We start from the raw sequence: 15,240 nt of genomic DNA, 5'->3' as shown, positions 1-15,240 counted from the left end.
ACTATATCAACACTATATCAACACACCAGGACCCACTATATCAACACACCAGGACCCACTATATCAACACACCATGACCCACTATATCAACACACCAGGACCCACTATATCAACACACCATGACCCGCTATATCAACACACCAGGACCCACTATATCAACACACCAGGACCCACTATATCAACACTATATCAACACAACAGGACCCACTATATCAACACACCAGGACCCACTATATCAATACACCAGGACCCACTATATCAACACTATATCAACACACCAGGACCCACTATATCAACACTATATCAACAAAACAGGACCCACTATATCAACACACCAGGACCCACTATATCAATACACCAGGACCCACTATATCAACACACCAGGACCCGCTATATCAACACACCAGGACCCACTATATCAACACACCAGGACCCACTATATCAACACACCAGGACCCGCTATATCAACACTATATCAACACACCAGGACCCACTATATCAACACATCAGGACCCGCTATATCAACACTATATCAACACACCAGGACCCGCTATATCAACACACCAGGACCCGCTAAAATTCAAACACCAGGACCCGCTATATCAACACACCAGGACCCGCTATATCAACACACCAGGACCCACTATATCAACACTATATCAACACACCAGGACCCACTATATCAACACACCATGACCCGCTATATCAACACACCAGGACCCGCTATATCAACACACCAGGACCCGCTATATCAACACACCAGGACCCGCTATATCAACACACCAGGACCCGCTATATCAACACACCAGGACCCGCTATATCAACACTATATCAATACACCTGGACCCGCTATATCAACACTATATCAATACACCAGGACCCACAATATCAACACACCAGGACCCACTATATCAACACACCAGGACCCACTATATCAACACACCATGACCCGCTATATCAACACACCAGGACCCGCTATATCAACACACCAGGACCCGCTATATCAACACACCAGGACCCACTATATCAACACACCAGGACCCACTATATCAACACACCATGACCCGCTATATCAACACACCAGGACCCGCTATATCAACACACCAGGACCCGCTATATCAACACACCAGGACCCACTATATCAACACACCAGGACCCACTATATCAACACACCATGACCCGCTATATCAACACACCAGGACCCGCTATATCAACACACCAGGACCCGCTATATCAACACACCAGGACCCGCTATATCAACACACCAGGACCCGCTATATCAACACACCAGGACCCGCTATATCAACACACCAGGACCCGCTATATCAACACTATATCAATACACCAGGACCCACTATATCAACACACCAGGACCCACTATATTAACACACCAGGACCCGCTATATCAACACACCTGGACCCGCTATATCAACACACCATGACCCGCTATATCAACACACCAGGACCCACTATATCAACACACCTGGACCCACTATATCAACAAACCAGTACCCGCTATATCAACACACCATGACCCGCTATATCAACACACCAGGACCCACTATATCAACACACCTGGACCCACTATATCAACACACCAGTACCCACTATATCAACACACCTGGACCCGCTATATCAACACACCATGACCCGCTATATCAACACACCAGGACCCACTATATCAACACACCTGGACCCACTATATCAACACACCAGTACCCGCTATATCAACACACCATGACCCGCTATATCTACACACCAGGACCCACTCTATCAACACACCTGGACCCACTATATCAACACACCAGTACCCACTATATCAACACACCTGGACCCGCTATATCAACACACCAGTACCCACTATATCAACACACCTGGACCCGCTATATCAACACACCTGGACCCGCTATATCAACACACCATGACCCGCTATATCAACACACCAGGACCCACTATATCAACACACCAGTACCCGCTATATCAACACACCATGACCCGCTATATCAACACACCAGGACCCACTATATCAACACACCTGGACCCACTATATCAACACACCAGTACCCACTATATCAACACACCTGGACCCGCTATATCAACACACCATGACCCGCTATATTAACACACCTGGACCTACTATATCAACACACCATGACCCACTAATACAATACACCAGGACCCACTATATCAACACACCAGGACCCGCTATATCAACACTATATCAATACACCTGGACCCGCTATATCAACACTATTTCAACACACCAGGACCCACTATATCAACACACCAGGACCCGCTATATCAACACTATATCAATACACCAGGACCCACAATATCAACACACCAGGACCCACTATATCAACACACCATGACCCACTATATCAACACACCAGGACCCACTATATCAACACTATATCAACACACCAGGACCCATTATATCAACACACCAGGACCCACTATATCAACACACCATGACCCACTATATCAACACACCAGGACCCACTATATCAACACTATATCAACACACCAGGACCCACTATATCAACACACCAGGACCCACAATATCAACACTATATCAACACACCAGGACCCACTATATCAACACACCAGGACCCACTATATCAACACACCAGGACCCACTATATCAACACACCAGGACCCACTATATCAACACACCAGTACCCACTATATCAACACTATATCAACACACCAGGACCCACTATATCAACACACCAGGACCCACAATATCAACACTATATCAACACACCAGGACCCACTATATCAACACACCAGGACCCACTATATCAACACACCAGGACCCGCTATATCAACACTATATCAACACACCAGGATCCGCTATATCAACACTATATCAACACACCAGGACCCACTATCTCAACACATCAGGACCCGCTATATCAACACTATATCAACACACCAGGACCCGCTATATCAACACACCAGGACCCGCTAAAATTCAAACACCAGGAACCGCTATATCAACACACCAGGACCCGCTATATCAACACACCAGGACCCACTATATCAACACTATATCAACACACCAGGACCCACTATATCAACACACCATGACCCGCTATATCAACACACCAGGACCCGCTATATCAACACACCAGGACCCGCTATATCAACACACCAGGACCCGCTATATCAACTCACCAGGACCTGCTATATCAACACACCAGGACCCGCTATATCAACACTATATCAATACACCTGGACCCGCTATGTCAACACTATATCAATACACCAGGACCCACAATATCAACACACCAGGACCCACTATATCAACACACCAGGACCCACTATATCAACACACCATGACCCGCTATATCAACACACCAGGACCCGCTATATCAACACACCAGGACCCACTATATCAACACTATATCAACACACCAGGACCCACTATATCAACACACCAGGACCCGCTATATCAACACACCAGGACCCGCTATATCAACACACCAGGACCCGCTATATCAACACACCAGGACCCGCTATATCAACACACCAGGACCCGCTATATCAACACACCAGGACCCGCTATATCAACACTATATCAATACACCAGGACCCACTATATCAACACACCAGGACCCACTGTATCAACACACCAGGACCCACTATATCAACACACCATGACCCGCTATATCAACACACCAGGACCCGCTATATCAACACACCAGGACCCGCTATATCAACACACCAGGACCCGCTATATCAACACTATATCAACACACCAGGACCCACTATATCAACACACCATGACCCGCTATATCAACACACCAGGACCCACTATATCAACACACCATGACCCACTATATCAACACACCAGGACCCACTATATCAACACACCAGGACCCACTATATCAACACACCAGGACTCACTATATCAATACATCAGGACCTGCTATATCAACACACCAGGACCCACTATATCAACACACCAGCACCCTCTATATCAACACACCAGGACCCGCTATATCAACACACCAGGACCCACTATATCAACACACCAGGACCCACTATATCAACACACCAGGACCCACAATATCAACACACCAGGACCCACTATATCAACACACCAGGACCCACTATATCAACACACCAGGACCCACTATATCAACACACCAGGATCCACTATATCAACACACCAGGACCCACTATATCAACACACCATGACCCGCTATATCAACACTATATCAATACACCAGGACCCACTATATCAACACTATATCAACACACCAGGACCCACTATATCAACACACCAGGACCCACTATATCAACACTATATCAATACACCAGGACCCACTATATCAACACTATATCAACACACCAGGACCCACTATATCAACACACCAGGACCCACTATATCAACACACCAGGACCCGCTATATCAACACACCATGACCCGCTATATCAATACACCATGACCCGCTATATCAACACTATATCAATACACCAGGACCCACTATATCAACACACCAGGACCCACTATATCAACACACCATGACCCGCTATATCAACACACCAGGACCCACTATATCAACACACCAGGACCCACTATATCAACACACCAGGACCCACTATATCAACACACCTGGACCCGCTATATCAACACACCAGGACCCACTATATCAACACACCAGGACCCACTATATCAACACTATATCAATACACCAGGACCCACTATATCAACACACCAGGACCCACTATATCAACACACCAGGACCCACTATATCAACACTATATCAATACACCAGGACCCACTATATCAACACTATATCAATACACCAGGACCCACTATATCAACACACCAGGACCCGCTATATCAACACACCAGGACCCGCTATATCAACACACCAGGACCCGCTATATCAACACACCAGGACCCGCTATATCAACACACCAGGACCCTCTATATCAACACACCAGGACCCGCTATATCAACACTATATCAATACACCAGGACCCGCTATATCAACACACCAAGACCCGCTATATCAACACACCAGGAACCGCTATATCAACACTATATTAACACACCAGGACCCACTATATCAACACTATATTAACACACCAGGACCCACTATATCAACACACCAGGACCCACTATATCAACACACCAGGACCCACTATATTAACACACCAGGACCCACTATATCAATACACCAGGACCCGCTATATCAACACTATATCAACACACCAGGACCCACTATATCAACACACCAGGACCCACAATATCAATACACCAGGACCCACAATATCAACACACCAGGACCCGCTATATCAACACTATATCAACACACCAGGACCCACTATATCAACACACCAGGACCCACTATATCAATACACCAGGACCCACTATATCAACACACCTGGACCCACTATATCAACACACCAGGACCCACTATATCAACACTATATCAACACACCAGGACCCACTATATCAACACACCAGGACCCGCTATATCAACACACCAGGACCCGCTATATTAACACACCAGGACCCACTATATCAACACACCAGGACCCACTATATCAACACACCAGGACCCACTATATCAACACACCTGGACCCGCTATATCAACACACCAGGACCCGCTATATTAACACACCAGGACCCACTAATACAATACACCAGGACCCACTATATCAACACACCAGGACCCGCTATATCAACACTATATCAACACACCAGGACCCACTATATCAACACACCAGGACCCGCTATATCAACACTATATCAACACACCAGGACCCACTATATAAATACACCAGGACCCACTATATCAACACACCAGGACCCACTATATCAACACTATATCAACACACCAGGACCTACTATATCAACACTATATCAACACACCAGGACCCACTATATCAACACACCAGGACCCGCTATATCAACACACCAGGACCCGCTATATTAACACACCAGGACCCACTATATCAACACACCAGGACCCACTATATCAACACACCAGTACCCACTATATCAACACACCTGGACCCGCTATATCAACACACCAGGACCCACTATATCAACACACCAGTACCCACTATATCAACACACCAGTACCCACTATATCAACACACCTGGACCCACTATATCAACACACCAGGACCCGCTATATTAACACACCAGGACCCACTAATACAATACACCAGGACCCACTATATCAACACACCAGGACCCGCTATATCAACACTATATCAACACACCAGGACCCACTATATCAACACACCAGGACCCGCTATATCAACACTATATCAACACACCAGGACCCACTATATAAATACACCAGGACCCACTATATCAACACACCAGGACCCACTATATCAACACTATATCAACACACCAGGACCCGCTATATCAACACTATATCAACACAACAGGACCCGCTATATCAACACACCAGGACCCGCTATATCAACACTATATCAACACACCAGGACCCGCTATATCAACACTATATCAACACACCAGGACCCGCTATATCAATACACCAGGACCCACTATATCAACACACCAGGACCCACTGTATCAACACACCAGGACCCACTGTATCAACACACCATGACCCGCTATATCAACACACCAGGACCCACTGTATCAACACACCATGACCCGCTATATCAACACTATATCAACACACCAGGACCCACTGTATCAACACTATATCAATACACCAGGACCCACTGTATCAACACTATATCAATACACCAGGACCCACTAACCAGTGTTGACCAGTAACCAGCAGGTAGCCTAGTGGTTAGAGCATTGGACTAGTAACCAGCAGGTAGCCTAGTGACTAGAGCGTTGGACTAGTAACCAGCAGGTAGCCTAGTGACTAGAGCGTTGGGCCAGTAACCAGCAGGTAGCCTAGTGACTAGAGCGTTGGACTAGTAACCAGCAGGTAGCCTAGTGGTTAGAGCGTTGGGCCAGTAACCAGCAGGTAGCCTAGTGGTTAGAGCGTTGGGCCAGTAACCAGCAGGTAGCCTAGTGACTAGAGCGTTGGACTAGTAACCAGCAGGTAGCCTAGTGGTTAGAGTGTTGGGCCAGTAACCAGCAGGTAGCCTAGTGGTTAGAGTGTTGGGCCAGTAACCAGCAGGTAGCCTAGTGGTTAGAGCGTTGGACTAGTAACCAGCAGGTAGCCTAGTGGTTAGAGTGTTGGACTAGTAACCAGCAGGTAGCCTAGTGGTTAGAGTGTTGGACTAGTAACCAGCAGGTAGCCTAGTGGTTAGAGTGGACTAGTAGCCTAGTGGTTAGAGTTTGGGCCAGTAACCAGCAGGTAGCCTAGTGGCTAGAGCGTTGGGCCAGTAACCAGCAGGTAGCCTAGTGGTTAGAGCGTTGGACTAGTAACCAGCAGGTTGGTGGGCTAGTAACCAGCAGGTAGACTAGTGGTTAGAGCGTTGGACTAGTAACCAGCAGGTTGGTGGGCTAGTAACCAGCAGGTAGCCTAGTGGTTAGAGCGTTGGGCCAGTAACCAGCAGGTAGCCTAGTGGTTAGAGTGTTTGACTAGTAACCAGCAGGTAGTCTAGTGGTTAGAGTGTTGGGCCAGTAACCAGCAGGTAGCCTAGTGGTTAGAGTGTCGGGACTAGTAACCAGCAGGTAGCCTAGTGGTTAGAGCGTTGGACTAGTAACCAGCAGGTTGGTGGGCTAGTAACCAGCAGGTAGCCTAGTGGTTAGAGCGTTGGGCCAGTAACCAGCAGGTAGCCTGGTGGTTAGAGTGTTGGGCCAGTAACCAGCAGGTAGCCTAGTGGTTAGAGCGTTGGGCCAGTAACCAGCAGGTAGCCTGGTGGTTAGAGTGTTGGGCTAGTAACCAGCAGGTAGCCTAGTGGTTAGAGTGTTGGGCCAGTAACCAGCAGGTAGCCTAGTGGTTAGAGCGTTGGGCCAGTAACCAGCAGGTAGCCTAGTGGTCAGAGTGTTGGGCCAGTAACCAGCAGGTAGTCTAGTGTTTAGAGCGTTGACCAGTAACCAGCAGGTAGCCCTGTGGTCAGAGTGTTGGACTAGTAACCAGCAGGTAGTCTAGTGGTTAGAGCGTTGGACTAGTAACCAGCAGGTAGCCTAGTGGTTAGAGCGTTGGGCCAGTAACCAGCAGGTAGCCTAGTGGTTAGAGTGTTGGACTAGTAACCAGCAGGTATCTAGTGGTTAGAGCGTTGGACCAGTAACCAGCAGGTAGTCTAGTGGTTAGATTGTTGGCCAGTAACCAGCAGGTAGCCTAGTGGTTTTTGATAAGACTCTCTGCTCGCCCCGTCATGTGATGTTTGGTCTGTTACGCCGCAGGTGGACATGACATCAGTTTTAATACTCTCTGCCTCCCCTACAGGAACCTGTCCCACAGCCGCAGGGGTCCTAAAGTCAGCCCTTACCCCGACTACTCCTCGTCCTCCTACATCGAGGACCACGAGGGCCACGTGGTGAAGAACCTCCCCGGTGGAGACACCTCTGTATCGGGGACCTCCTCCGTCGGCGTCCTGGGTGGAACCAGCAGTGTACCCGCTGGTCCAGAGAAGAACCGAAACTCCATCAACGCTGAGCGTCAGCAGGCCCGTCTGCCCAGCCCGGAGAGCAGCGGCGCCAGCCTCTCCACCACCACGGGCCTGACACCCAACACCGTCATGACCACCATCTCTGAGTCGGGTCAAGGGGAGGACTCATCCGGCCCACTAGGTGGCGCTGTGCTGGGCCTGGTGGTGCCGGTGTGTCTGCAGCTGACCCAAGAGGACTTGGAGACCACTAAGCTGGACCCTAAAGAGGTTGACAAGAACCTGAAGGAGTCTTCTGATGAGAACCTTATGGAGCACAGCCAGAAACAGTTCTCTGCTCCAGACCCCCTCAGCTCTGGGTCTTCCTCCCTGCTCTACCCCCTCATCAAGCTGGCTGCGGAGGTGACTGGGGCCGGGGCCCAGGGAGGGTCTGGGACCGGGGCCAGTGGGATGGGGGACCCTCCAGCTACTATGTTCCCCCTGCCCAAACAGCAGAACCTCCCCAAACGGCCCACCAGCCTACCACTCAGCACCAAGGCCAAGGAAGGCTCTGGTTCCTCCAGGCTGAAGTCTGGGAAACACCGGTCCAATCTGAAGCAGGTAGAGACGGGCGTGGCCAAGATGAACACGGTCGCCCCGGCGGCAGAGCCACGCCTTGTTAACGTTACCAACAACGGGCCGACGGCCGTAGGAAACGGGGTGCGGAGCGGCGTAAGCGTCGTGGTCGTCAACGGTTACCTGAACGGAGGCGTGGCCTCTTCATCTGGAGGCGGGGCTCCTTACGGGACTACCAATCCGGCGGGCCCTCAGGGGGAGTTGGGCGGAGCGACACCCTTGTTACAGACCCAGCTCAGCGGAGAGGACAGTCGACTCAACATCAACTCCAGTCCTGATGAACATGAACCACTGCTGAGGAGAGAGCAGCCCACCGCATGTGACCAGAGACCAACCAATCACCTGGCGGGACGCACCAACACCAACAACAACAACAACCACCGTCTGGTGATCACATGTCCATCTGTAGAGGGACGGCCTGAACCACTCACCTTTGTCCCCATACCTAGACCTGTCTCTGTACCCAAACCCATCTCCGTACCTCTCACTGCCCAACTACCAGCCCCAGCCTCAGCCCCAGTCTCAGCCCCAGTCTCAGCCCCAGTCTCAGCTCCAGTCTCAGCTCCAGTCTCAGCCCCAGTCTCAGCCCCAGTCTCAGCCCCAGTCTCAGCCCCAGTCTCAGCTCCAGTCCTAGCCCCAGTCCTAGCCCCAGCCTCAGCCCCAGCCTCAGCCCCAGCCTCAGCCTCAGCCTCAGCCCCAGTCTCAGCCCCAGTCTCAGCCCCAGTCTCAGCCCCAGTCTCAGCCCCAGTCTCAGCCCCAGTCTCAGCTCCAGTCTCAGCTCCAGTCTCAGCCCCAGTCTCAGCCCCAGTCTCAGCCCCAGTCTCAGCCCCAGTCCCAGCCCCAGTCCCAGCCCCAGTCCTAGCCCCAGTCTCAGCCCCAGTCCTAGCCCCAGTCCTAGCCCCAGTCCTAGCCCCAGTCCTAGCCCCAGTCTTAGCCCCAGTCTCAGCCCCAGCCTCAGCCCCAGCCTCAGCCCCAGCCTCAACCCCAGTCTCAGCCCCAGCGGCCCTCAGACAGCCCAAACCCAGACGACCTGAGAGACCCTGCTCCCTGGACCTGTCTGCCTCCTCACAGAACAGCTCTTCAGGTGAGAAAAGAACACGCCACACATCTCTACCTCAGTCCACCCTTCCCTCTCTACTTCCCCTCCTCTCTACTTCCCGTCCTCTCTACTTCCCCTCCTCGCTGTCTCTCTCAACCTCAGTCCACCCTTCCCTCTCTACTTCCCGTCCTCTCTACCTCTCCTTCACTCTCTGTCTCTTTCTACCTCAGTCCACCCTTCCCTCTCTACTTCCCCTCCTCTCTACTTCCCGTCCTCTCTACCTCTCTTTCACTCTCTGTCTCTCTCTACCTCAGTCCACCCTTCCCTCTCTACCTCAGTCCACCCTTCCCTCTCTATTTTCCCTCCTCTCTACCTCTCCTTCACTCTCTGTCTCTCTCTACCTCAGTCCACCCTTCCCTCTCTATTTTCCCTCCTCTCTACCTCTCCTTCACTCTCTGTCTCTCTCTACCTCAGTCCACCCTTCCCTCTCTACCGCGTCCGGGTTAGAGTCCCGCTCCTTGAAAGCGGCAGCTCTAGCCTTTAGCTCGGTGCGGATGTTGCCTGTAATCCATGGCTTCTGGTTGGGATATGTACGTACGGTCACTGTGGTGATGACTGAGGTGGGTCACTCCTCTATGCCATTGGATGAATCCCGGAACATATTCCAGTCTGTGCTAGAAAAACAGTCCTGTAGCGTAGTGATCATAATCACTAGTCATTTCCATGTTCCCCTGGCCTGTTGCTGAGAGCCGAACAATAAGGAATTGTGTTATTCAAACAGACAGCTTTGGCTCCACAACCTGCATAAGGGTTCTATACGTATCTAGCCCTCATTGTTCGCCTCTACGAAGACGGAACGCAACACCATACTACAACTCAACTCCCCGTGGAGGTAAAGAGGTATGGGACTGTAGGTGGAGGTATAGAGGTATGTGACTGTAGGTGGAGGTATAGAGGTATGTGACTGTAGGTGGAGGTATAGAGGTATGTGACTGTAGGTGGAGGTATAGAGGTATGGGACTGCAGGTGGAGGTATAGAGGTATGTGATTGTAGGTGGAGGTAAAGAGGTATGGGACTGTAGGTGGAGGTAAAGAGGTATGTGACTGTAGGTGGAGGTAAAGAGGTATGGGACTGTAGGTGGAGGTATAGAGGTATGGGACTGCAGGTGGAGGTATAGAGGTATGTGATTGTAGGTGGAGGTAAAGAGGTATGGGACTGTAGGTGGAGGTAAAGAGGTATGTGACTGTAGGTGGAGGTAAAGAGGTATGTGACTGTAGGTGGAGGTAAAGAGGTATGTGACTGTAGGTGGAGGTATAGAGGTATGGGACTGTAGGTGGAGGTAAAGTGGTATGGGACTGTAGGTGGAGGTAAAGTGGTATGGGACTGTAGGTGGAGGTAGAGAGGTATGGGACTGTAGGTGGAGGTAAAGAGGTATGTGACTGTAGGTGGAGGTAAAGAGGTATGGGACTGTAGGTGGAGGTATAGAGGTATGGGACTGTAGGTGGAGGTAAAGAGGTATGGGACTGTAGGTGGAGGTAGAGAGGTATGTGACTGTAGGTGGAGGTATAGAGGTATGGGACTGTAGGTGGAGGTAAAGTGGTATGGGACTGTAGGTGGAGGTAGAGAGGTATGTGACTGTAGGTGGAGGTATACTGGTACGGGACTGTAGGTGGAGGTATAGAGGTATGGGACTGTAGGTGGAGGTAAAGAGGTATGGGACTGTAGGTGGAGGTATAGAGGTGTGTGACTGTAGGTGGAGGTAAAGAGGTATGGGACTGTAGGTGGAGGTAAAGAGGTATGGGACTGTAGGTGGAGGTATAGAGGTATGGGACTGTAGGTGGAGGTAAAGAGGTATGTGACTGTAGGTGGAGGTATAGAGGTATGGGACTGTAGGTGGAGGTATAGAGGTGTGTGACTGTAGGTGGAGGTAAAGAGGTATGGGACTGTAGGTGGAGGTAAAGAGGTATGGGACTGTAGGTGGAGGTAAAGAGGTATGGGACTGTAGGTGGAGGTAAAGAGGTATGTGACTGTAGGTGGAGGTATAGAGGTATGGGACTGTAGGTGGAGGTATAGAGGTATGGGACTGCAGGTGGAGGTAAAGAGGTATGGGACTGTAGGTGGAGGTAAAGAGGTATGTGACTGTAGGTGGAGGTATAGAGGTATGGGACTGTAGGTGGAGGTAAAGAGGTATGGGACTGTAGGTGGAGGTATAGAGGTGTGTGACTGTAGGTGGAGGTAAAGAGGTATGTGACTGTAGGTGGAGGTAAAGAGGCATGGGACTGTAGGTGGAGGTAAAGAGATTAGTGACTGTAGGTGGAGGTAAAGAGGTACGGGACTGTAGGTGGAGGTAAAGAGATTAGTGACTGTAGGTGGAGGTAAAGAGGTACGGGACTGTAGGTGGAGGTAAAGAGGTATGTGACTGTAGGTGGAGGTAAAGAGGCATGGGACTGTAGGTGGAGGTAAAGAGATTAGTGACTGTAGGTGGAGGTAAAGAGGTACGGGACTGTAGGTGGAGGTAAAGAGATTAGTGACTGTAGGTGGAGGTAAAGAGGTGTGTGACTGTAGGTGGAGGTAAAGAGGCATGGGACTGTAGGTGGAGGTAAAGAGATTAGTGACTGTAGGTGGAGGTAAAGAGGTATGTGACTGTAGGTGGAGGTAAAGAGGCATGGGACTGTAGGTGGAGGTGGAGGTAAAGAGGTATGGGACTGTAAGTGGAGGTAAAGAGGTATGGGACTGTAGGTGGAGGTAAAGAGGTATGTGACTAGGTGGAGGTAAAGAGGTATGGGACTGTAGGTGGAGGTAAAGAGGTATGTGACTGTAGGTGGAGGTAAAGAGGTATGGGACTGTAGGTGGAGGTAAAGAGGTATGTGACTGTAGGTGGAGGTAAAGAGGTATGGGACTGTAGGTGGAGGTAAAGAGGTATGGGACTGTAGGTGGAGGTATAGAGGTATGTGACTGTAGGTGGAGGTAAAGAGGTATGGGACTGTAGGTGGAGGTAAAGAGGTATGGGACTGTAGGTGGAGGTATAGAGGTATGGGACTGTAGGTGGAGGTAAAGAGGTATGTGATTGTAGGTGGAGGTAAAGAGGTATGGGACTGTAGGTGGAGGTAAAGAGGTATGGGACTATAGGTGGAGGTAAAGAGGTATGTGACTGCAGGTGGAGGTATAGAGGTATGGGACTGTAGGTGGAGGTAAAGAGGTATGTGACTGTAGGTGGAGGTATAGAGGTCAACATCACATCAACTACAAGACCATGGTGCTACAGAACCTACAGAGCAGCAAGAGGACCTGTCCCTCCCTACCTACAGAACAGCCAGAGGACCTGTCCCTCCCTACCTACAGAGCAGCAAGAGGACCTGTCCCTCCCTACCTACAGAACAGCCAGAGGACCTGTCCCTCCCTACCTACAGAACAGCAAGAGGACCTGTCCCTGCCTACCTACAGAACAGCCAGAGGACCTGTCCCTCCCTACCTACAGAACAGCCAGAGGACCTGTCCCTCCCTACCTACAGAACAGCAAGAGGACCTGTCCCTCCCTACCTACAGAGCAGCCAGAGGACCTGTCCCTCCCTACCTACAGAACAGCAAGAGGACCTGTCCCTCCCTACCTACAGAGCAGCCAGAGGACCTGTCCCTCCCTACCTACAGAACAGCCAGAGGACCTGTCCCTCCCTACCTACAGAGCAGCAAGAGGACCTGTCCCTCCCTACCTATAGAACAGCAAGAGGACCTGTCCCTCCCTACCTACAGAACAGCAAGAGGACCTGTCCCTCCCTACCTACAGAACAGCAAGAGGACCTGTCCCTCCCTACCTACAGAACAGCAAGAGGACCTGTCCCTCCCTACCTACAGAACAGCAAGAGGACCTGTCCCTGCCTACCTACAGAACAGCCAGAGGACCTGTCCCTCCCTACCTACAGAACAGCCAGAGGACCTGTCCCTCCCTACCTACTGAGCAGATAGAGGACCTGTCCCTCCCTACCTACAGAACAGCATTGAGGACCTGTCCCTCCCTACCTACAGAACAGCAAGAGGACCTGTCCCTCCCTACCTACAGAACAGCAAGAGGACCTGTCCCTGCCTACCTACAGAACAGCCAGAGGACCTGTCCCTCCCTACCTACAGAACAGCCAGAGGACCTGTCCCTCCCTACCTACAGAACAGCAAGAGGACCTGTCCCTCCCTACCTACAGAACAGCCAGAGGACCTGTCCCTCCCTACCTACAGAACAGCCAGAGGACCTGTCCCTCCCTACCTACAGAGCAGCAATAGGACCTGTCCCTCCCTACCTACAGAACAGCAAGAGGACCTGTCCCTGCCTACCTACAGAACAGCAAGAGGACCTGTCCCTCCCTACCCACAGAACAGCAAGAGGACCTGTCCCTCCCTACCTACAGAACAGCAAGAGGACCTGTCCCTCCCTACCTACAGAACAGCAAGAGGACCTGTCCCTGCCTACCTACAGAACAGCCAGAGGACCTGTCCCACCCTACCTACAGAACAGCAAGAGGACCTGTCCCTCCCTACCTACAGAACAGCCAGAGGACCTGTCCCTCCCTACCTACAGAACAGCAAGAGGACCTGTCCCTCCCTACCTACAGAACAGCCAGAGGACCTGTCCCTCCCTACCTACAGAACAGCAAAAGGACCTGTCCCTCCCTATTTACAGAACAGCAAGAGGACCTGACCCTCCCTACCTACAGAACAGCCAGAGGACCTGTCCCTCCCTACCTACAGAACAGCCAGAGGACCTGTCCCTCCCTACCTACAGAACAGCCAGAGGACCTGTCCCTCCCTACCTACAGAACAGCAAGAGGACCTGTCCCTCCCTACCTACAGAACAGCCAGAGGACCTGTCCCTGCCTACCTACAGAACAGCCAGAGGACCTGTCCCTCCCTACCTACAGAGCAGCAAGAGGACCTGTCCCTCCCTACCTACAGAACAGCCAGAGGACCTGTCCCTCCCTACCTACAGAACAGCCAGAGGACCTGTCCCTCCCTACCTACAGAGCAACAAGAGGACCTGTCCCTCCCTACCTACAGAACAGCCAGAGGACCTGTCCCTCC

General features: G+C 51.0%; 1 protein-coding gene across 1 annotated transcript in view; it reads left to right on the top strand.

The window, feature by feature from the left end:
- Positions 1-15,240, top strand: part of LOC129816223 (bone morphogenetic protein receptor type-2-like) — a gene marked incomplete at its 5' end in the record, with an annotated part of 118,220 nt that overhangs the window by 93,571 nt on the left and 9,409 nt on the right. Inside the window, one exon of the mRNA XM_055870457.1 lies at positions 8,359-10,217. Within this exon, the coding sequence (XP_055726432.1) occupies positions 8,359-10,217 (1,859 nt within the window). The remainder of the gene's footprint in view (positions 1-8,358; positions 10,218-15,240) is intronic.

The sequence above is a fragment of the Salvelinus fontinalis genome, chromosome 19 (genome assembly GCF_029448725.1).
Source record: "Salvelinus fontinalis isolate EN_2023a chromosome 19, ASM2944872v1, whole genome shotgun sequence".
Lineage (NCBI taxonomy): Eukaryota > Metazoa > Chordata > Actinopteri > Salmoniformes > Salmonidae > Salvelinus > Salvelinus fontinalis.
This window is presented reverse-complemented; position numbering and strand designations above follow the sequence as displayed.